General features: G+C 42.3%; 1 protein-coding gene across 5 annotated transcripts in view; it reads left to right on the top strand.

Moving 5' to 3' along the window:
• NRDE2 (NRDE-2, necessary for RNA interference, domain containing) overlaps window positions 1-8,705 on the top strand; it is a 70,275-nt gene extending 61,570 nt beyond the window's left edge. For 3 of the 5 annotated variants that reach the window (XM_075065633.1, XM_032784421.2, XM_075065636.1), the window contains 3 exons: window positions 434-572; window positions 7,110-7,181; window positions 7,875-8,705. In XM_075065633.1, the coding sequence (XP_074921734.1) occupies window positions 434-572; window positions 7,110-7,181; window positions 7,875-8,000 (337 nt within the window). In that variant the 3' untranslated portion in view covers window positions 8,001-8,705. Of the gene's footprint in view, window positions 1-433; window positions 573-1,975; window positions 2,091-7,109; window positions 7,184-7,874 lie in introns of those variants that run through there. The other 2 variants (XR_012655828.1, XM_075065635.1) reach the window with 2 other exon arrangements.
• The last annotated feature ends 12,716 nt before the right edge of the window (window positions 8,706-21,421 follow it).

Below are 21,421 nucleotides of genomic sequence, written 5' to 3'. Positions count from 1 at the left end.
CCTTGTTTTAATTACTTCTAACATGTAGGCTAAAATGTCTGAAGAATAGTAATATGTCATGCTGGGTAAAAACTAGAATTCATAAGTGCCCTCAGGTTACATTGAATTGGGATATAACCTAGAAAAAATGATAATTTTTCTCAACTCTGAGTTTAGAGTAATAATTTCTTTGATATAGCAGATGCCCTTTCCACAAAGAAAAATAAATACCTATTTTTTAATTGATTTATATATTAAAATGCCAGTTGGACCAGCATATATTCCAAATCAGTTTAATCTGAGAGCACTAAATGTTAACAGAGAAAGCAGCATGAAGTTCCTAATACATTTGTGAAATTTTCTGTGGAATGGAAGCAGTGAAATTACTGTCACCTTCTTGTATAAGGACACAGTTGTTTACCTCATGTATATGTTGTTTGCTTTTCTGTTTCAGAGTAGATGTTGGAGAAATATATTCAACAATTCCTGAAACTGGGTTAACAAATCGGATCAAAGGTTTATTTGAACATGCAATTCAGAGTGAAAATGGTGCCCATTGTCCATTGCTGTGGAGAATGTATTTGAACTTTCTGGTGAGATTAGAACAGTGTTTGGACTTAATTTTATTATATTTATCATATTTGGAATTTCTGATTAACAGTGGGCACTATATGGTATGAATGGGTTGAAAGATGCTTACATTTATCATTTTGAAGTTTGGTGCACATGTTAGTCATATCTGTTTCTACAGAAGGGAATATTTGAGGAAATGCAGTTCAGTCATTTAGACGAGGGATTCTCAACCTTTTTCTTACTGAGACTCCCCCCCAACATGCTATAAAAACTCCTCTGCCCACCTGTGTCACAACTGTTTGTTCTGCATGTAAAAGCTGGGGCCTGTAACAAGCAGGGCAGTTGCCCAGGCCCTCACAAAGCTCGGTAGCTCAGGCTTTTATATGCAGAAAAAACGTTTTCTGCAGCTTTGGTGTTTTTCAACGTCAGCCTCAGGCAGTGGGGAAGTGGGGCTCCGGTCTTCAACTCCAGGCAGCGGGGCTCGGGACTCTGGCCCCTGTGGGGCAGTGGGTCTTGACAGACCCCCTGAGACCTGTTTGCAGCCCCCCAGTTGAGAACTGCTGATTTAAACTGTGTTGGTTTAGTGAAGAGTTGTAATGTGCTTGCAACATAGTTTTAGCATGTGAGAGATACTAAGCATTATTACTGTTCGCTTATGGCAGTGGCCACAATGTGGTAGGCATTTTTCAGATATTCAGGAATGGACTGTCTCTGTTATGGAGCTTGCAGTTTAAAGATAAGAAGAAGTTAAGGAGTTCTTAACTGGACAGAAGTTAAGGAAAGGGGGAAGAACAAATAGGAAAGTTATAGAAGTCAACTCAGTTTATTTTAGATAGCACAGCAGATAAAGATCTTTAAGGTCTTGAAGATTTAAGCTGTAACTGCTTTACTAGCTATATGCGATAATTATGGTTATGCCTCCATTAGATTTTGTTTTTGTTAGTAAAGTCAAAATGGAAATATCTGCTGAGGTGGCCATAGTGGGCTGGGCACTTCTTTATAAAAAGTTTCATCCCGTTTTTTTTATTTTGAAAGTGATCTGATCTCTGAGCCCCTCTTGTATCATTTCTCTAAATCAGAGTTTCTCAAACTTGGGTCCATGAGGGTATTCCAGGGGGTCTGCTATCATGTCCAGGACCACCGGCCACACTGATCAATTCCTCCACCTCCTTTCCAGTGCCTCCTGCACACCGGAGAATAGCTGTTAGGAGGTGTTCAGGAGGCACTGGGAGGGTGAGGGAGGAGTGGGAAGGGGGCGCACTCATGGGAGAGGACGGGAAGAGGAGCAGGGGTGGAACAGGGATGGGAAAAGGTGGGGCAGGCGTTGGGCCTTGGGGGGAAGGATGGATTGGGGTGGGGCCAGGGGCTGAGCAGGGAGCTTCGGGGTCTGTAAAAAATTTAAAATCAAAGTGAGGGTCCACAGGTTGCTAAAGTTTGAGAACCACTGCTCTAAATGTTCCATTCCCCAACTTTTGGGATAAAGCTTTTCAGAAAAGGAAGATAAAGGGGGGCTTTTTTATTCTGAACTTAACCCGCAGGTAAGCTGGACTGGTTTCCAGCTAAGCATCTGTCAGTGTTCAGTGAGGCCCTGGGCCTTGGCATGAGCTGGGACCTGGTCTGCCAGTGTTACATCCCCAACGCTAAACAAAAATTGGTTTGACATTTGTACCATGTGTGTCTGAATGATAAAAATGCTACCTATGATAAAATGTGATCCTTACATTTTCATTTGTGGAAGATTATTGGTGTCAGATGAGAATAAGATGCAATAATAATTCTTCACCTAACATCGATGGCACCTAAAAGCTTCTTGAGGGGTAAAACCAATTATTCAGTAATGTTCAGCTCTGCAGATATTACCACTTAAAAGTAAATGTTTTGTCTGTCCAATGTCACCAGAAAGCCCTGTAGATCTTGTCAGATCTTGAGATGTGTTTAGTTCATTCTTAAGTATTTTTGACAAGGTATATCTCCATCTTTAACAGAATCAGTAATTCAGTTGGATCTTGAATCAGTATTCCCCTTCCCCTAAAATCCCATTTATTCTGTAAGAAAGAATTAGAGACAGAATGATATTGAGCTGTTTGAAGAACAACAGGAGATGTACATTTTAGTGTTCAGTTGTGACAACTAAATGAAGTGTGTTGCTATCTAGCATTCATAATCTCACCATGCAGTATAAAAGGTTTAGTGACCCAACATAACCCAATCGGTATCTACAAATAATATTTCATCTATGTGAAATAGAAACCCTACACTTCAGCATGAAACCTGTTGATCTTAATATAATCATTAATGTAGTGAGACCAAGTGAAAATGTTAAATTACTTACACTTGAAAAATCTCTTGCTCCTTGAAGACCCCAAGGAGCTTTGTAAGTGGTTGATGTAGGAAGGCACTGTTTAGATCTAGACTTGCCTCAGAGTTTCCTTTACATAAAGTTATTTTCAAACCTGGTCAATTCAAAATATTCCCTTTGCAAGAAACTATTAAAATCTTTACATATAAATGATGACCGAATAATGAGACTAGCCAACCAATGCACTCAAGACTGTTTTAAAGCTCTGTGCTGCTGGTGTGTTCTGTATTTGCCCCATCAGATATCCAAGGTGGCATTTCTAGGAAGAGGATTTACCTTCCTTTAGCTAGATACTGTCACAGGTTCTGATGAGCAACCCTGTCTTGGCCACTCATCAGACTGCTGTGAGAGGATTCATCTGCTAGATCCTGTTTGTTCAGACTCTGGAGGCTTAAAGCAGAGCCCAGGTATAATGAACAGGGACAGTCTTACAGCTTCTGAGCATGCCCTTAGGGTGCAGATCTTCTGTCATCCCCACTGAGATCACACAGCCCACTGCCCCGTCATTGGAACCGGTGCTTAGCTCTCAATCTCCCCTTGCAGTTTGAACCTACCCTCTCCCAGAATGCCACTCAGAAGTGTGAGCCTTCTGGCTTACTGTTTCAAAGGGGCCTTGCAGTAGGTGTAACTGTTAAACGCACAGACGTTGTACAGAATTCTAAAGCACTCTTTACTAAAGTACAAGAAATACACAGAGTAAAGATCATATAGAAAACAACAAACAATCAGAACATAATGCTCACTTTAGTTATCCTTCCTTTGGGAGTTCTTGGGAACCCATCTGTGTTCAGATAGGCAAGGCTTCCCCTACCTACTCAGGCTTCTGCAGCAACTTCTCATATCTTGTTCTGGTGGTGATTGTTGAAATTGCATTTACATAGACGTTCCAGTGTACGTGACTTAGCCATTTAATAACTGAGGGAAGGGCACTGAGCAAGTCCATGAGGAAACCAGGCAGCCCTTGCCGATGGATGCAGCCTGCAAGTATATGATCTACATCATCTTGGCCACGGTGCCAATGAGGGGAGTCATGAAGGCCCTATTTATAGTCACTAGAAGTATATCTTATCACTCAATCTGAAGCAATTGACCTTTGCCCACAGATGGTGTGGAAAGTCAAAACCAGGGGACTGGACTGTTGGATCTGTCATGAGATAGGCACTAGCTATGCTGGAAGCTTGTTCTTGCCACCTAGTATTCTGCCTGCAGGTGACATCGAGGTTCCTTAAAAGGAATTGTCCAAATTGGGTGCCTTGAATTAAAATGGTAGATTGGTGGATTAGAGACCTCTGTAAACAGTGGTAGACCCAGATTCTGTAAGGTGACTTGTCAACTGATGTCAGAAGGGGCAGGACCAGCAGCCAGGCTAGGTTATTATTTACATAGTTTAATTCAGCTGCATGTCAACTAGTCCTATGTGAGAGGGGCTGAGCCACATTGGGGAACGATATTCTGCTACAGAATAGCACAAGGAAAGCCCAGAACTTCGCATTGGCTCCCTAGTTGAACCAGATAGCTGGCTGATCAGGACGTTTCTTGTCTCTATTTGCAGTGAGGTCTTGGTAAGGTATTTCTTACATATCCAGGTGTGGCCCAGTGTGACGTCTAGATACACAGACATTAGGTCGTTGTCCAGTCTGAGTCCATTCAGGAAGATGTTGAGCTGTTCGTTGGCCTTGTGTGTTTTAGACGCAAACAGCTGGATACGGTCTTTGACACTTACTTTGAGTCTCCATTTTTTAGAGTAGTGGGCCAACTTTCTCATATCTGCATGGAAGACTTTGTCTAGGTGACTGAAATACTGGTCCTGCACTGCCAGACAGATGTTGTCTGCATAGATAAAAGGCCTGGCTGTGGTGTAGGGAAGGTCATTTGTGAAGAGGCTGAAAAGTGTCAGTGCTAGAACTGAGCCCTAAGGTATACCATTGTTTTGGCGGCCTTTTAGCAGCAGTTCCACACCTCTGACAGCCTGTCACGGTAGGACCAATGACACTTTGCACCTTAAGCCTATATGCCAGATTGCGCTATATGCAGCAGCAAGGTCTAGGAATACTGCACCTGTCTTCTGCCTGGTCTGGAAGCCATTCTTGATGTAGGCAGGAAGTGCCAGCACTTGACCACAAGTAATTGTGGTTTGGTCTGAAACCTGTTTGATCTACACTCGGGATAAGGGGTGGGAGCAATTCTCTGAAGGATAAGCCTTTCAAGTAATTTGAACACAAATCTTAACAAAGAGATCAGGTTGTGGTAATATGCTGCAACTTGATTGTCTTTCTCAGGTTTTGGCAAGACTATTTATTACGTTTGGTCCTGTGCAAGCTCTTAGGCTTTTTATTCTTCTAGATGACTCTTACATCTAATTCTAGATGTCTCTTCTAGATGACTCTTGATAGCAAAATGGCTACTCAGTGTTTTCTAGTTTTTCCCTGGCTCTTCAGAAATTCAGATGAGATATTACCAAACCCTTAGCTTCATGTGTTTTCAGTGTTTTGATCGCCCTTTCTGTTTAATCTGTGGCAAATGGCTGAAGTCTTCAGTTCTAGGTATTCACTGTTTCTAGTGCCATCATTATTTCTTCATCTCTCCTTCAAATGTTTTGTCCTTATCTGCCTTTGCAGCATTTATCAGGTGGGTAGCAGTGTAGTTTGGAGAGACTGGGCACTATGCTGGAGGTTGCTGAGCAGCACCAAGTTTTCCGATTAATGCCCTGGCTTTGTGGCTGGATCTTGAGGTGTTTAGTTCCATGTTAACCTGCTCTCATCTCTTCTAGAAATATTCAAGCTGTCTCAAGATGTATGGTGATGTCTGGATCACGACTTTCTTCATACTGATTGAGGAGTTTTGCATGCTCCTTATCTAGATAGAGAATGTAGGACATTATAACAACCTCTTGGAATTGAGGTGATGAAAGCTTTATAAATGGCTCTTGTAAATAGCATATAAGATTCTTCAGTAAAGATGATGTGCGATAAAACTGGGCCAATTTGCTCTCCTCCAGTTCCAGCAAGGTTTTTTTGTTGGCGCTTACAGTAGGTGTGGGTACTTGGTGAAAGTGGCTAAAGATCTCAAATCACTCAACTCCTGCCCTTTTAATTACTGTTTAGTCTCTGTCAGGTGACCTCAAATCCTTACCAGGTGACTTTGTTGCCAGGTGCTCTCCTGAGGCTCCCACCCAGAAGTGGTTTGTCAATCTGTTGTCAATTATATTTCTATTTTAATAGAGGACCATCCCGAGTTAATGAACCTTATTCAGCCCTGTATCACTCCCCTTGGGATTTTTGTCCATTATGGAGGCAAAAGTACAACAGAGGAAACATCTACTCCCAGATATTCAAAATTGTCTTTGCAGTCTGCTAAAGATAGAGGGCTCATAATCTCATACAGAATTTATAAATTTAGCCAAATTTCTCACAGATGCAAAGTTAATTTTTGCAAACAAAAGAGTCTACATTTTCAAGAAGACCTCAACCCTTTCTCCTGCTCTTTGTGTGAAACTATGTGTATTATCATTGCTACACACATTTTTTGTGGGCTTATTGCTTTTGTAAGCAGGTGATAGAATTTGCCCATGTAACCTCTTTATAAAATGCAAATATTGTTGTGCATGTAAATATTATTACTTGCATACAAATAGTGGTATACTAACATTGTATGGACAAATGGGGGGCACTTCTTAGCAAATTTAGAATTGAGGAAACTCTGGAAATGGAACAATTAGATATTCTAGTTTTTTAAGGAGAGAGAAAAGTTAAGATGACACAGTATTTCGAGATTAACAGGAAAAGGTAATATAGCTCAGTTGCTAATGTACTTGCCTTGGAGCCTTGGTCTTCCATGCTAGGAGTTGTGTTCTTGCTTAATGCTAACCTTTGACTGTGATATTAGAGGAGTGCTGTCCTGCAAGTGAAAAATCAAACAGGTTCCTTCTGTCATTTGATGTGTTTCTGTTTCACTCCACCATTTGTGAGTTACGAAGGGCCAACTTCTAATTTATAAAGGCATTGCTCATATCATAGTCCATTAATATAATATGCCATATTACATATATACCTATTATACAATCTGTTCATAAAGGACTCCTCACCAGGGAAACTCTGTCTGAACTTTTGCGTGGTAGTGTCTCTGCTTCTAAGAAGACACAAAATATCACTTCAGCCGCCACAATTTATCTGAAATATGGATTTTTTCCCCCTCACAGTTTTCTCTAGGAAATAAAGAAAGGAGCAAAGGACTGTTTTATAAAGCCCTTCAGAACTGTCCCTGGGCAAAGGTAAGTGTTTTGTTCTTTAAATTTAAATTGGTTATCAAGAAATGAAGATTTTTATATTTAGAAATAAGTTTGAAAAGTTTAGGATGTAATTAGCTATGATACATATGTGGAAAAAGAATGAAAACTGAGGGAACTCTTACTGTCAAAAGATACTAGGGATTGACTCCAAATGAGAGGTGAGTTTGTAGGGCAAACAATAAATAAATAAAGTGGCCAGTGGAGTTTTCAGTTTCATAAGTTGAGGAATTGTATTGTATAAAGCATGGAGACGATCCCCCTCCCTGGAGAGATGGTGTTGTGAGAACCGGGTTTAATTCTGAGCACTTCAGTAGCAGAAATATGTAGAAGACAAATTAGAAGGAATTCAGAGAATAGCAGAAAATAAATAAATTGGCAAGCACCCATGACTCCCATTGAAATTAAAAGGAGCTTCAAGAACTTCAGCACATTTCAGACCCTACATTTGGTTGCTGAACAAAATAAATATAGTTTTAGAAACAGAAGAGACCTAGTCATTTATAGTCCATACCCCTGACTACAGGATTGCCACTCTATCTTGATTCTTTCTTCTATGTATGCTGAAATGCTGGTTGCATCTGCTAGTTGTATGTACTCTTCTCTGTCTAGCCCCTCTTTCTTGAACAGAAAGATGGCTGAGTAAATGTGGTGTTTTTTTTTAAATTGTATTCATAGGTGCTGTATATGGATGCAATAGAGTATTTTCCAGATCAGCTGCAAGAGATCCTAGATCTAATGACTGAAAAAGAATTGAGAGTAAGGGTACCTATAGAAGAACTGGAATTGCTACTGGAAGATTAAAAAAAAGATGGTGCAAGAACAACAAAAAAAAAGAAAAAGCAAATCTAAAAAAAGGGAATGTTGATGTCCAAAAGTCTGTCTTCAACTATTATCTTTGACTGGGACTTCAATGGACTATGCACATATTTTTCTTACTAAGAATAATTTATTAAAAACTTTGCTATTCCTATGCCGCACTACTAGCTGTAAATATCTTAGAATTTGTTCCACGTCTTGTAGTGGGCTGCTTTACACATGTAAATACATCTTTTTTTCCGGAAAGCAAAATCCACAAAATGATACTTACTGATAATTAATTTGCTGTTGGACCCCACCTACAACTCATATGCTACAGTTTAATACAGCCGTTCCCTTCAATTCAGTGGAATGTCAAGACATGCCTACTACAATTTGCTAGGCAGCAAAGGAAGTAAACATCTGCCAAATGTACCTTTTACAATCTGCTACTGTCAACAGGCTAAATATGTCCTGCTTGGTGTGGATGTATATATAAATATCCACCTATGTTCTAGTATTTTGCTCTCTGTACAAAACAAGAAGATAAGTAAAACTCTTGAAAAAAAATTACCAGAACAACAATTAGCTCAGTTGATAAACTGTTAAATGCCAAAATTTGTTTGATAAGGTATCAGTTTTGTCTTTGTATGTGTAATAATATGACAATTCTAATGTAAATATTTATTATAACATACTTAAATATTTTAATCTAGTTGGAACTTGGATTTTTTATTTTATAAATGTTCATTTTGGTGAGGAAAATGTATTCATCTTTATTTTTAATAGCTAGATATTTTCTAGCAGCAAATTTTTTTGTTTTTAATATGCAAGCTATTATATTTAACTTCCCTGTGCTCCCAACATACACTGAGTAATTGTCATGAGAGAAATAAATGGTAATTCTGTTTTGAGGTGCTCCTTCTCACGACATAAGACTGTTTATAGCAACTCTGTACTTTTACAGGCTACTTGCCACTGATATAAGATGGAATATGGCAACTGTTTAACAGTACATAACATGTTTTTTCCACTTACCACTATAAACAGATGTGTAGTGTTACTATGTTCAGGTAAAAATAAATAGGGAATTTGGTTACATAGAAAGTGCTAAAATATGAACAAGACACTGGATTTCGCATCCTGTTGTTAAGACTGGAAGTGATGAGGATCTGAGTTTTCATCTGTGAAAGAAACTACCTCTAACAGCAGAGCCCTTCAATATCATATGGGGTATTGGTTTTGTATTGACTCTGAAGGAAGAGTGCGAGCTAGTCAATCACTTATACTTATCTCTGCAGCAATAAGAGACCCTACGGAGGGCTCCTGTCGAGCCCAACCCTGGTCAGCTGATGAGATCTGTTGGCATTGCAGCACAGGCTGTTAAGTCCATTTTAGTTTGCATAGTAATTCATTTATCCATTTGTGTACTTATTTTGAATGTAGTAGGGAATTTGCAAATGTTTGACTATATTCTTAAATTTTCTAATACTTCCGTAGCAGCTTTTACTGAAGATCTAAAATTGCTTTACTTAGTAAATTTAGCCTCATATTATCGCTCTGATTAAGTGTAAGTATGGCCACATTTTTGTTTCAACATTAATGGATTCAATGATATTTTTCTTTTTAAAAAACCCATTACTTCTAAATCCCAGTTTCATGTGAGTCTGAGAGATGGCAGGAACACTCAAATGAGAGCTAGCAGCTTGTTACTGGGTGGTAGGTGAAGAAAGAGGTCAGACTCTAACTATTCTGTTTCTTTGGTGGGTCAAAAATTGAGTCACTCATTCTCTGTTCCCCTTTGAGATGTGGCTAATGGTAGGACTGTGGAAGAGGATCTGGCATGCCTAGGCTCTGCCCACCCTTGGAGGTCTGTTTCTGCTTTGCTTTTTCTCGCATGGGATGGGGAAGTCCGTGAAGCTCCTGCTCTATATTATTCTCCACCTCTCTCCCTACTCTGATCCTCTTGCTCGCACTTGTCCATTTTCTCTCCTCCTAGCTCACTTTACCCTGCCCCCTCCTCTCCCAGCACCAGAGCTAGAACGTTTGTGTGGTTTCATGGGTCTCATTTCGCATGCATAAGAGCAAGTCATTGACTCCACTCCACCCTCAGAGAAGTGTAAGCAGGTTGGGGCTGGTGGGTGCAGGCCCATTTTCCCAGACCCTTTTCTCCACACTTGTACAATAAGAGCAGTGGTACTAGCTGGCTGGCCCCCAATTCCATGAACTTACTGTACAATGCTGTATGCAGATGTAATGCCATTCCTTATTCATACATATTTCCCCTGCTTAGATGTCTGAGTTAGCCCTCTTAACCCAGCTTCAACCTAGTAGCTCATGTTCAGTTGGTTAGGCACCATGACCCTAAATTTATTTCAGAGTCACCGCTTTCCAAGATACAGTTCCTCATTCTGTAAATGTGACCTACGTTCTGTGTTCCTTGTAGTTTGGCTGTATTAAAACACATGTTCAAGTGAGCTCATCTTATTATGTGATCCAGATTGCTTTGTAAAACTCACCTGTCCTTCGTTACCATTTCACCAATTTTAGTGTCATCTTTAGCAGCAATGGTTTTATATTTCCTTTGAGATTACTGATAAATATATTGGATGGCATTGGGCCAAGAACATATTCCTGCAGGAACCCACCTGAAATAGCTTCTTAGATATGGTTTCCCATTTTACAATTTACTTTTTTAGATTTGTCAGTATGTAATCCATTTCATGGGCTATGTTCCATTGCTATTCTTTATATTGTTAATTTTTTAATCAGAATGTTGTGCGGTTCTAAGTCAAATATCTTACAGAAGTCTTTAAGCATGCCATGTTCAGAATTACTTTTTATTATTCAGCCTTGTAATTTCATCAAGAAAAATCAGCTATGTGTCATAGGACTTAGTTTTCAGTAAAACCATGCTGATTGTCATCAACTACACTACCATCCTTTAATTTGTTACTGATTGCACCCCGTCTCAGTCTTTCCATGATTTTGCCTGGGATCAATGTCAGCCTAGCCGGAGGGAAAAAAGATGGGTCCCAGAAATATTACATGTCTACCCAGTTTCTGGAAGTGTCCTTTTTCCACATCCCTGACCCTTTGAGTAAGGGGTTAGAGCATCTCTAAGCCACCCAACAAGTTCTGCAGCAAAAGCAGGAGAATTGGACTGTATATTCCTGACATTTCTAAGGTTTGGTTTTTTTAAGCAGATTTTTTATTTTTAAATCTTTCAGGTCATCTTTATCCATCACAAAGCAGCAAGAGAGCGCACAAGCTGTGTTTACAAATTCCTTTGCAGGACCTCTGTAAGACAAGTCATCCTCAGGCATATAAAAGGAAAGTTTGGCATCATCCTTATATCGGTCCCTGCTCCTTCGCCATGCAGAATCCATTGTTCTCATACCTCATTGTCTTGATCTGTATCAGTGAGCCAGGCTCTGTTCCTCCCCTTGTAGTACCGGAGGGTGCCCTAGGCTTGCTGAAGAACTGGAGTACTAGCAATGGAGTATTAAGCCAGATTCCTCGTCTTCCCTCAGCCCATTAGCAGACATGGAGCAGTGGTAATAGTAGGTCTGACAGGAGGAAGACCCCAGCTGGAAAAAACAGGATCCAGGGTGAGGAAAGCTTTGTCCCACCTCCCTGTCTGAAGAATGGGAGCAGCAGCAATGGCAGCAGGCTGGACCTCTCACGCAGGTACTGACCCCAGCCCTATGGGGGAGGAACTTGGAGTGGGGAGAGATGGCTGGGCAGTCTCCTTTCTGAAGGACATAAATCTACACTGTGTGAGGTCAAGCATAGGAGTTTATTACATACAGCGCTGGCAGAGTGTCACCTTGTTTATTAGGTTCAGAGACACTGTCAATCGATTGATTACAATAAAATATATAGATTGTCCATGGGCGGAGGGAAGTGACAGGGTAGGCAGTTCCACACCCCGGGATAGGTTTTGCAGCAAGACAAAATAGCACATTAGCCAATGGTTAAAAGGTTACATAATGTCTCCGCCCATGGTCTCAAATTAGCAAGTTAACATTTAATTAATACTTTGATAAAATGTAATTAGCATAAAATATCTATGTTGAATTTTGATTTGGGGTCCATAGGAATGGAACAACTCCTCTGACTGTCCAAGAGGTACATTCCTAGGGGTTGAAGCAAAGAAACAGTGAAAGTATGTGACAATAAAGATTGTCCCCTTTATGTCTTAAGGCAGGCACTGGTCCCTGGGAAGGGAGGTGGAAGGATGCCATATCTTATACTGACGTGCCAACTTTTCATAAACTCAAGGTTGGATCTGTGGGAAGAACGTTCCCTACAGGAGAGACTGACACAATAGGAACAGGGATCCTTATGTTTCATCTGATGTTTCAGATTGAACAAATTATTCAGTTGCTGCTCCAACATCTGGCATTTCTACTGACCAAGCATATCTTAGTAAAGGCATGTTATCTTGTTTACCCCAACTTTCTCTTAACTAATCACTATTTGCTAGGCCTCTGGTTGCTTAACAAAACTCTGGACTTTGGGTCTCAAAAAGAGCTGGCACAATCTGTATAAAGAGCACATTGATTTTAACCCTTCACTTTCTCTGCAGCCTCACAGCTGCACCTGATTCCTCTTTGATTTCTCCCTTTTCTGAAGCAGAGGTGCCTGGTGCAGCGGACTAGATTCTTGTGCATTTTAAGGATGCTCCCATACTGCTCACTGAGCCAGGTTCTTAGGGCATGGACCTACAGAACCTAGTGCTTATTCAGCCGTGTTTGCAGTATTGGGAAGCTTCAAGTGCCTGAAGCTAAGAGAAGCAGAGGTGGGGGAACCATCATCATACAGCACCTCTACTCCAAAATGCTCCTCTGCAATCCTGAAATCACAGTAAAATAGGCTGTGGTGGGAGGAGAAAGGAGGGTCTAGAAATTTGGCAGGGGGGTTCCCCTGGTCTTGGTAACCTGCTCAAATTATGAGCCATTGAAAATCAGGAGCCTGGACAGACAACTGCAAAAGTTCAAGAGTTGTAGGGAGCTGGAGGAAGTTTGAGGAGGACTGTTTAGGGGTAAGGGGGACGGAGAATGTGAGGGGTAAAAGACTGAGGAGAAATAATATCTGATTCTGTGACTGGTCAGTTAGTTAATTTAGTAAGATTCATTGCCATAGTCCAGTTTAAAACCCACCCCTCTCTATTCGGTATAAGAGCCTGAAGATACAGGATCAGATTCTCAGATGGTGTGAATTGATGTAGCTCTATTAGCAACATTGATTTACACCAGCTGAGAATCTAGCCTACTGTGGGAAATTCATCCTAAGCCAAATTTTCACCTTCCCCATGGAATTGGATATACTATCAAGTTAATTTTAGTCCCACAACCAGGGCCGGCTCCAGGGTTTGTTGCCCCAAGAAGCAGAAGAGGAGAAAAAAAGAAAAGCCGCGATCGGGATCAGCTCTACCACCGCTGTTTCAGTCTTCGGCGGCAATTCGGCTGCTGGTCTTTCCCTCCGACAGGGAGTGAGGAACCCGCCACCGAATTGCCAGACGTGCTGCTCCTCTCCATTGGTCACCCCAAGCACCTGCTTGCTGGGCTGGTGCCTGAAGCCGGCACTGCCCACAACACGACTGTACTTTCCTCTTCAAATAGGCCTTTTCACTGAGAAAAGTGCTTATGAGCTAGAGTATGCAGTGCTTTCTTTTCAGTACCATAAATGTCCCACACTGCTTTGGATTTAAAATATGTAGCTGCACATCTGTGTGATAAACTGTGCTTGGAAGACATAATGGCAAACTGGAGCTTTAATGAACTGGAACTGACTGCTGGAGATTAAACTGCTGGCCATGTAGTGGGTAAATGGGAAGAACCTTTTCAGAACTACTATGTCACTGTTTCTGTTGCACAGAGCCAAGGGAAAAAGATGTTTCCACAGTGTTTTTCTTCTGTGTAGTCATTTTGGAAGTCATCTGCCATGTATCTCCTATTCCTAGGTAAGCAAAAAGGTACTTGAACCAGTGGTTCTTAGTAACAGCGAATAATCATTTTGCTCTCATTACTAAGAAGGGAACCTAGCAGAACTTTTCTGGATGTAGTTTGCTTTGCCATCTGTGATTCTGGATTGTGTGGATTTCATATGAAGGTCTCATCAACACTGATTGTTTGTCTGGAAAGTCTTTTTTTTTTTTTTTTTTCTTCTTCCCAAAATATCTGTTTCTCTAAATCTTTGCCTGAGACTAGATGAACCCAAACCATTTATATTCTATAGAGTGGGAATTCAGAGGGTGGGCTTTGAACGTTCAGCTAACAAGATCTGGGAGGCAGTGTATCCTAAGAGAGCGTGTACTGGACTGGGAATCAGGCGCACACGGTTCAATTATTAGCTCTGCTGCTGGTTTTCTGTGACCTAGGGGAAGTGACTTCCCCTGACTGAGCCTCACAGGGATAACGATCCTGACCTCCTTTGTAAAGCACTTTGAGATCTATGGTGTTTTTGCTGTATATTTTTGTTTGCTGTTTATTGAATTTTAATCATATTATGTAGTACCTGGCCTGTAAATACAAAGATATCAGTCTCCACGGCTGTCAGTATGACTGAGATTCTCCATTTATATATTTGGGGTAGTTAATTAGGAAATGGCAGCGACCAAGAAAGTTGAAGATAGTGTTTAACGAAAGCAAACGCCTCTTTTAGATGATTGCCCAGGTGCATTGCCTGCCCATGGAAGCTGTGACTATGATGTGTGTTAAGATGCCTCCTGCCAGTACAATGAGTATGTGATTTGTCACTTGAACAGATATAGGACGTGTGGAGTTGTCCTTCTGGGCTATGACAACCTCACTGTAAAGTGAGTCATTTTGGGGGAGTGTGAGTCATTTTGGGGGAGGAGGGAAGAGCTCTGTGTAGCTCAAAAGCTTGTCTCTTTCACCAACAGAAACTGGTCCCATAAAAGATATTATCTCACCTATCTTGTGTCTCCTATTTACTGTAGTTAACTAGTCTGTGATCTCAATGTGGTAATACAAATACATACAAGATCTGCTAAACTAGTGACCTGATTGTTCAATTGTGCAGTGTTGTTGTGCACCAATAAAGAGCTGGTGCACTGTACTGCCAAGGGGGCTGCACTTCAGTAGTGAATAAATCATTTATGTGCATGAGATCTTACATGTATATAGAATTGATCTTTCAACACGCTGAGCTTAGAAAAAAGGACATATGGTAAGGTACCCTTCTTTCCCTCCATACACCCAAACCAGGGGCAAGCAGCATGGCTGGATCTCTGCTTAGAGTTCCAGGGACTGCCAAGAGAAATGCACTGTTGCACTAGAAAGTTTTCTTAAGATGTTTCTAGTAAGCATTCTGTGTTCTCAGATGGTGTTTCAAGGGGTTTCATTGTATTTCCATCTGTTTTGGCTTGCTGAATGCAACATAGCCAGCTTTCTATTCACTTTATAGTCTATTCTTCCAGTCCGTGCTACTTCAGCTTGCTGGCAAGAATGCTGTAGGAGATCATATCAAAAGCTTTGCCAAAGTCAAAGTATATCACGCCCACCGTTTTCCCCATATCCACAGAGCCAGTTCTCATCATAGAAGGCAATCAGGTTGCTCAGGCATGACTTTCCCTTGGTGAATCCATATTGACTGTTCCTGATCACCTTCCTCTCCTCCAAGTGCTTCAAAATGGGTTCCTTGAGGACCTGCTCCATGACTTTTCTGGGGACTGAGGTGAGGTTGATGGGTCTGTAGTTCCCCGGGTTCTCCTCCTTCCCTTTTAAAAATATGGGCACTACATTTGCCTTTTTCTAATCGTCCAGGACCTCCACCTCCACCGATCATCACAAGTTTTCAAAGATAATGGTCATTGGCTCTGCAATCACATAAACCAACTTCCTCAGAAGCATTACGTCCAGCCCCATGGACTTGTGCATGTCCAGCTTTTCTAAATAGTCTTTAACCTGTTCTTTCACCACTGAGGGCTGCTCACCACCTCCCCATACTGTGCTGCCCAGTGCAGCAGTCTGGGAGTTGACCTTGTTTGTGAAGACCAAGGCAAAAAAAAAGCATTGAGTACTTCAGCTTTTTCCGCATCATCTGTCACTAGGTTGCGTCCCACACTTTCCCTGACCACCACCTAACATGCCTGTTATTGTTGCTAACGTACCTGTAGAAACCCTTCTTGTTGCCCTTCACATCTCTTGCTAGCTGCAACTCCAGTTGTGCTTTGGCCTTCCTGATTATACCCCTGCATGCTCAAGCAATATCTTTATACTCCTCCCTAGTCATCTGTCCAAATTTCTGCTTCTTGTACATTTCCTTTTTGTGTTTAAGCTCAGTGAAGATTTCTCTGTTAAGCCAAGCTGTTCGCCTGCCGTATTTGCTATTCTTTCTGCACATTGGGATGGTTTGTTCCTGTGCCCTCAGCAAGGCTTCTTTAAAATACAGCCAGCTCTTCTGGACTCCTTTCCCCCTCATACTAGCTTCCAGAGGATCCTGCCCATCAGTTCCCTGAGGGAGTCAGTCTGCTTTTCTGAAGTCCAGGGTCTGTATTCTGCTGCTCTCCTTCCTTCCTTTTGTCAGGATCCTGAACTCGACCATCTCATTTCCATACATAGTGTGCCCTTTGCTCAGACAATTGCACTGTACCTTTTAAACCTTTATTTATGATATATATTTAATAATTATGAAAAAGCAAATGGCTACAATTGCCATTAATCTGAGAGATGTATGTAGCAGTAGCCAGAGCAAAAAGATTTTATAGGTGGGTATTTCAACATTTTTAAGCAGAGCTTTAAGTGTTCTGGTTAGAGATGAGTGAATGATTCACAATGAATAAATTAGCTGACAAATTTAGCTTCTCTTTCTGCTTGAAGAACATCTTCAGGAAGCATCTTAGGATATTCAGATACATTTGATGATATTCAAAGGTAACTTTTTAAAAAATGTTTGGCAGATTTGCTGATGCAAGATTTTTACTTCTGTGGACTGATCACAAACTCATCTTTGTGAATATTCAGTGTTTTTGTCTCAGATAAGCCTTTTGGTGGTGGTTCTGTTCTCAGATTGGGTTACTGAACAAGCACTTCTGGGACAAATGCCCGGGTATGTGAATCCAAAGTTAAGAATGTAAAAGCTTCCATACTGGGTCAGACCATAGTCCATTTTGCCCAGTATACTATCTCTGATCGTTGCCTGTAGCAGAGCTTCAGGAAGAGTGTACAAACAGGGCAATTATGGAGTGAACCAACTCTGTCCTTCACTCTCAACCTCTTGTAGTCAAAGGTTTAGAGTTGCGCTGAGTATGGGATTGTGTCCCTGACCATCTATGCTAGTAGCCATTGAGATCTTCCATGAATTTACTCAAGTTAATTTTTTTTTTTTTTTAAACCCAGTTATACTTCTGGCCTCCACCACAAGGCAGAGAAATGAGTTTCACACGTTGACCGTGCGTTGTGTGAAGAAGTACTTCATCTTTTTTGTATTAAATCTGCTGTCCATTAATTTAATAGAGCGACTCCGTCTTATCCCATGACTACTTACTTTGCTTATGAGCGTGTGGTGAGGGACCTTGTCAAAGGCTTTCTGAAAGTCCAAATACACTGTATCCACTGGCTCACCCTTGTCCACATGCCTGTTGACCCCCTCAAAAAATTCTAGTACATTGGCTAGGCATGATTTCCCTTTACAAAAGCCATTTTGACTCTTCCCCAACAAACTGAGTTCATCTATGTGTCAGATAATTCTGTTCTTTACTATATTTTTAGCCAGTTTGCCTGGTACTGAAGCTAGGTTTACTGGCCTGGAACTGCCAGGATTACCTTTGGAGTCTTTTTTAAAAATTAGTGTCACATTAGCTATCCTCCAGTCATCTGGTACAGAGGCTGATTTAAGTGACCAGTTACATACCCCAGTTAGTAGTTCTTCAATTTCTTATTTGAGTTTCTTCAGAGCTAAGGGTGAATACCATCTGATTCTGGTAACTTACTACAATTAATCAATTTGTTCTCAAACCTCCTCTATTGACAGCTCAATCTGGGACAGTTCCTCAGATTTTTCACCTAAAAAGAGCGGCTCAACTGTGGGAATCTCTCTCACATCCTCTGTGAAGACTGATGCAAAGAATTCATTTAGCTTCTTTTGTTATGTTACATTTTACAGTTAGTTCTGCAATTGCATGTTTGAGTTCTGTCAGAACTCTTGGGTGAATACCATCTGGTCCTTGTGACTTATTACTTTTTAGTTCATCGGTTTGTTCTAAAACCTCTTCTACTGGCGCATCAATTTGGGACAGTATTTCACATTTGTCTCCTAAAAAGAATAGCTCTGACGTGAGTATCTCCATCATGTTCTCTGTAGTGAACACCAATGCAAAGAATTGATTTAACTACTTTGCAATGCCTTTGTCTACCCTGAGTGCTCCTTTAACACCTTTGTCAACTGGTAGCCCCACTGCCTGTTTGGTAGGCTTCCTGCTTCTGATGTACTTAAAAAAAAATTTACTGCTGGTTTTTGCATCTTTAGAAAGTTGCTTCTCAACTTCTTTCTTAGCCTCCCTTATTATACTTTTACATTTTGCTTGCCAGAGTTTATGCCCCTTCGTATTTTCCTCATTAGGATTTGCCTTAATTTTAAAAGATGCTTTTTTGCCTCTAATGGCCTCCATTACTCTGTTGTTTAGCTATGGTGGCATTACTTTGCACTGCTGGCTTTTTTTGAATTGGGGTATACATTTAGTCTGAGCTTCTATTACGGTGTTTTTAAATAGTCTGTGTTGCTTGCAGGCATTTTACCCTTGTGACTGCTTTTTAATTTCTGTCTAACTAGCATCCTCATTCATGTGTCATTCCCCTTTTTTAAGTCAAATGTTACTGTGGTGTGTGTGTTGTTTTTGGTATTCCCACTTCCCCCATGAGGATGCTAAGTTTAATTACATTATGGTCTGTCACCGAGGTTGAGGAAGTCACGGATACCATAATTCTCTGCAACCTCAGTGACTTCTACAGCAGCTGCTCAGGTGGCCCTTGGGACAGCCACACTGGCCACTGCTGGAGCAGCCCCAGGCCAGCTGCACCACCCACTGCTCAAGCGGCCTTGGGCAGTTGGCCCTGGGGGGTGCCCCTTCCCCCCTGCAGCAGCACCCAGCTCCCCCCAAGATTTAGTCAGGGGTATTTACACTATAAGTCATGGACAGGTCACAGGCTGTGAATTTTTGTTTATTGCCGTGATCTGTCCATGATTTTTACTAAAAATACCCATGATTAAATCGTAGCCTTAATTATGCTATTACTGAGCGGTTCAGCTATATGCACCTCTTGGACCTGATCCTGTGCCCCACTTAGGACTAAATCAAGACTTGCCTCTCCCCTTGTGGGTTCCAGGACTAGCTGCTCCAAGCAGTCATCAGTGGTGTCTAGAAATTTTATTTTTGTATCCTGTCCTGAGGTGACACATTCCCAGTCAATATGAGGGTAGTTGAAATTATTAATTATTATTGTGTTTTCTGGATTTGTGCCCTCTCTAGCCTCCTGAAGCATTTTGCAATCACTGTCACTGTCACCATCCTGGTCAGGTGTTTGATGATATATTCCTACTGCTATACTCTTAGTCAAGCATGGAATTTCCCTCTGTAGAGATTCTTTGGCACAGTTTGATTCATTTAAGATTTTCAGCATATTTGATTCCATGACTTAGTACCACTCCCCTACCAGCATGACGTACTCTGTCATTCTTGTATATTTTGTACCCTGGTATTCAGTGAACACTCAAGTACGTGACTTTAAAATACGCTTTTCACAAATAAACTTGGCTCCTTGGGAAGTGAACACACAAGGAGCACAAAGTGCCTACATTTAAAAATCTGAGCAAATATTCACAGAAACTATTTTGTTAGGTGATCTATCTTTCTAGTTCCTGGTCATTTCCATCCCGTGGGGAGTAGAAAAGAGAATGTAGATGCTTACATGTTAGAGAAGACCTAGTTGATCATGAAGTCCAGTAGTTTTCAACTGGTGGGGTGTGATTTGGAAGCGGTTCAAGAATGGGTACCTGGCAGGTGTCAGCATACCAGATGAGAGCAGCAAACTCTCTGGGGCGGAAAAGGGAAAAAGCAACTTGCATCTCTGTACTCTTCCTTTTTCAGCCTTCTTTCTGCAGCATCCACACTGTGCTCTGCTTCAGGACAGGGGATATTTCATGCTTCAAGGAGCTGAAGAGCTGGTTTCACAGCCTCTCAGAATGGTGTTGCCCTGGAGCTGAGTGCAGTGTGAACAAGGAGAGGAAGAAAGACCCCCTTCTATTCACAGCACCAGCCCAGATCCCATGTCAGCAGCCCCCTTCACCTTGTTGGATTCAAGTTAATCTCCCGGCCAATACGAGATTGTTCTTCTTCGAGTGCTTGCTCATATCCATTCCAGTTAGGTGTATGCGCGCCGCGTGCACGTTCATCGGAAGATTTTTACCCTAGCAACACTCGGTGGGTCGGCAGGGCGCCCCCTGGAGTGGCGCCGCTATGGCGCCGGATATATACCCCTGCCGACCCAGCCGCCCTTCAGTTCCTTCTTACCGCCCATGTCGGTAGTTGGAACAGTGGAGCGCAGCTTAGCTGACCTCCACTTCCCTAGCTACTCGTAGTTCTTGTGTATACTTATGCGTTTTTTCTTTACTAGCATAGTTAGTTTAATAATAGTGGGGTTCGGGGAGTAGCCCCTTCCCCGCAACCGGTGCCAGAGCCCATGCCCGGCTCACCCGTTCTTAGACCGTGCTTGGCCTGCCTCAGGCCGTTGCTGACAGGGGTTCCACACGACTCCTGTGTACGGTGCCTCGGGGGATCGCATTTCACAGCTAAGTGCCCCATTTGCAAGGCGCTTAAGCAGAGAACAAAATGAAGCGGCACTTTCATCCCCCCCCACCTTCTGCACCGAGCGCTGGCTACTCGGCGAACAGAAGCGCCTCCTCGGCACCGGACCCCGCCGGCACCGAAGTTGACTCAGCACCGCTCCCTTTCTCTGAGGTCGAGGAAGCCCACGACTCCTCCTGCCAGTGCCCGACAGCTCCCCGGCGCGCGCCATGGTTGAGCTCCCTGCTCCTGCTGCTTCTGTGCCAACTGCACCGCAGCCAGAGAGCTCATTTAAGTCGGATCGCCCGGCACCCGGTGCCTGCCTCGCATGCGGCACCAAACTGCACCAGAGAGCCGTGCAGTCGGATCGCCTGGCACCGCTTGACGGACGTCAGCACCGTCGATCCCGGTCCCACAAGGGCCGTCGAATCCAGTGCCTGGGCCACTCCCCGGCACGCGCCGTGGTTGAGCTTCCTGCTCCTGCTGCTTCCGTGTCCAACGGCACCGCAGCCAGAGAGCTCATCTAAGTCGGATTGCCCAGCACCGACACCTGCCGCGGCACCGACAACGTCGGCACCGTCGATCCGGTCCCACAAGGGCCGTCGAATCCAGTGCC

Source organism: Chelonoidis abingdonii, chromosome 4, assembly GCF_003597395.2.
Source record: "Chelonoidis abingdonii isolate Lonesome George chromosome 4, CheloAbing_2.0, whole genome shotgun sequence".
Lineage (NCBI taxonomy): Eukaryota > Metazoa > Chordata > Testudines > Testudinidae > Chelonoidis > Chelonoidis abingdonii.
This window is presented reverse-complemented; position numbering and strand designations above follow the sequence as displayed.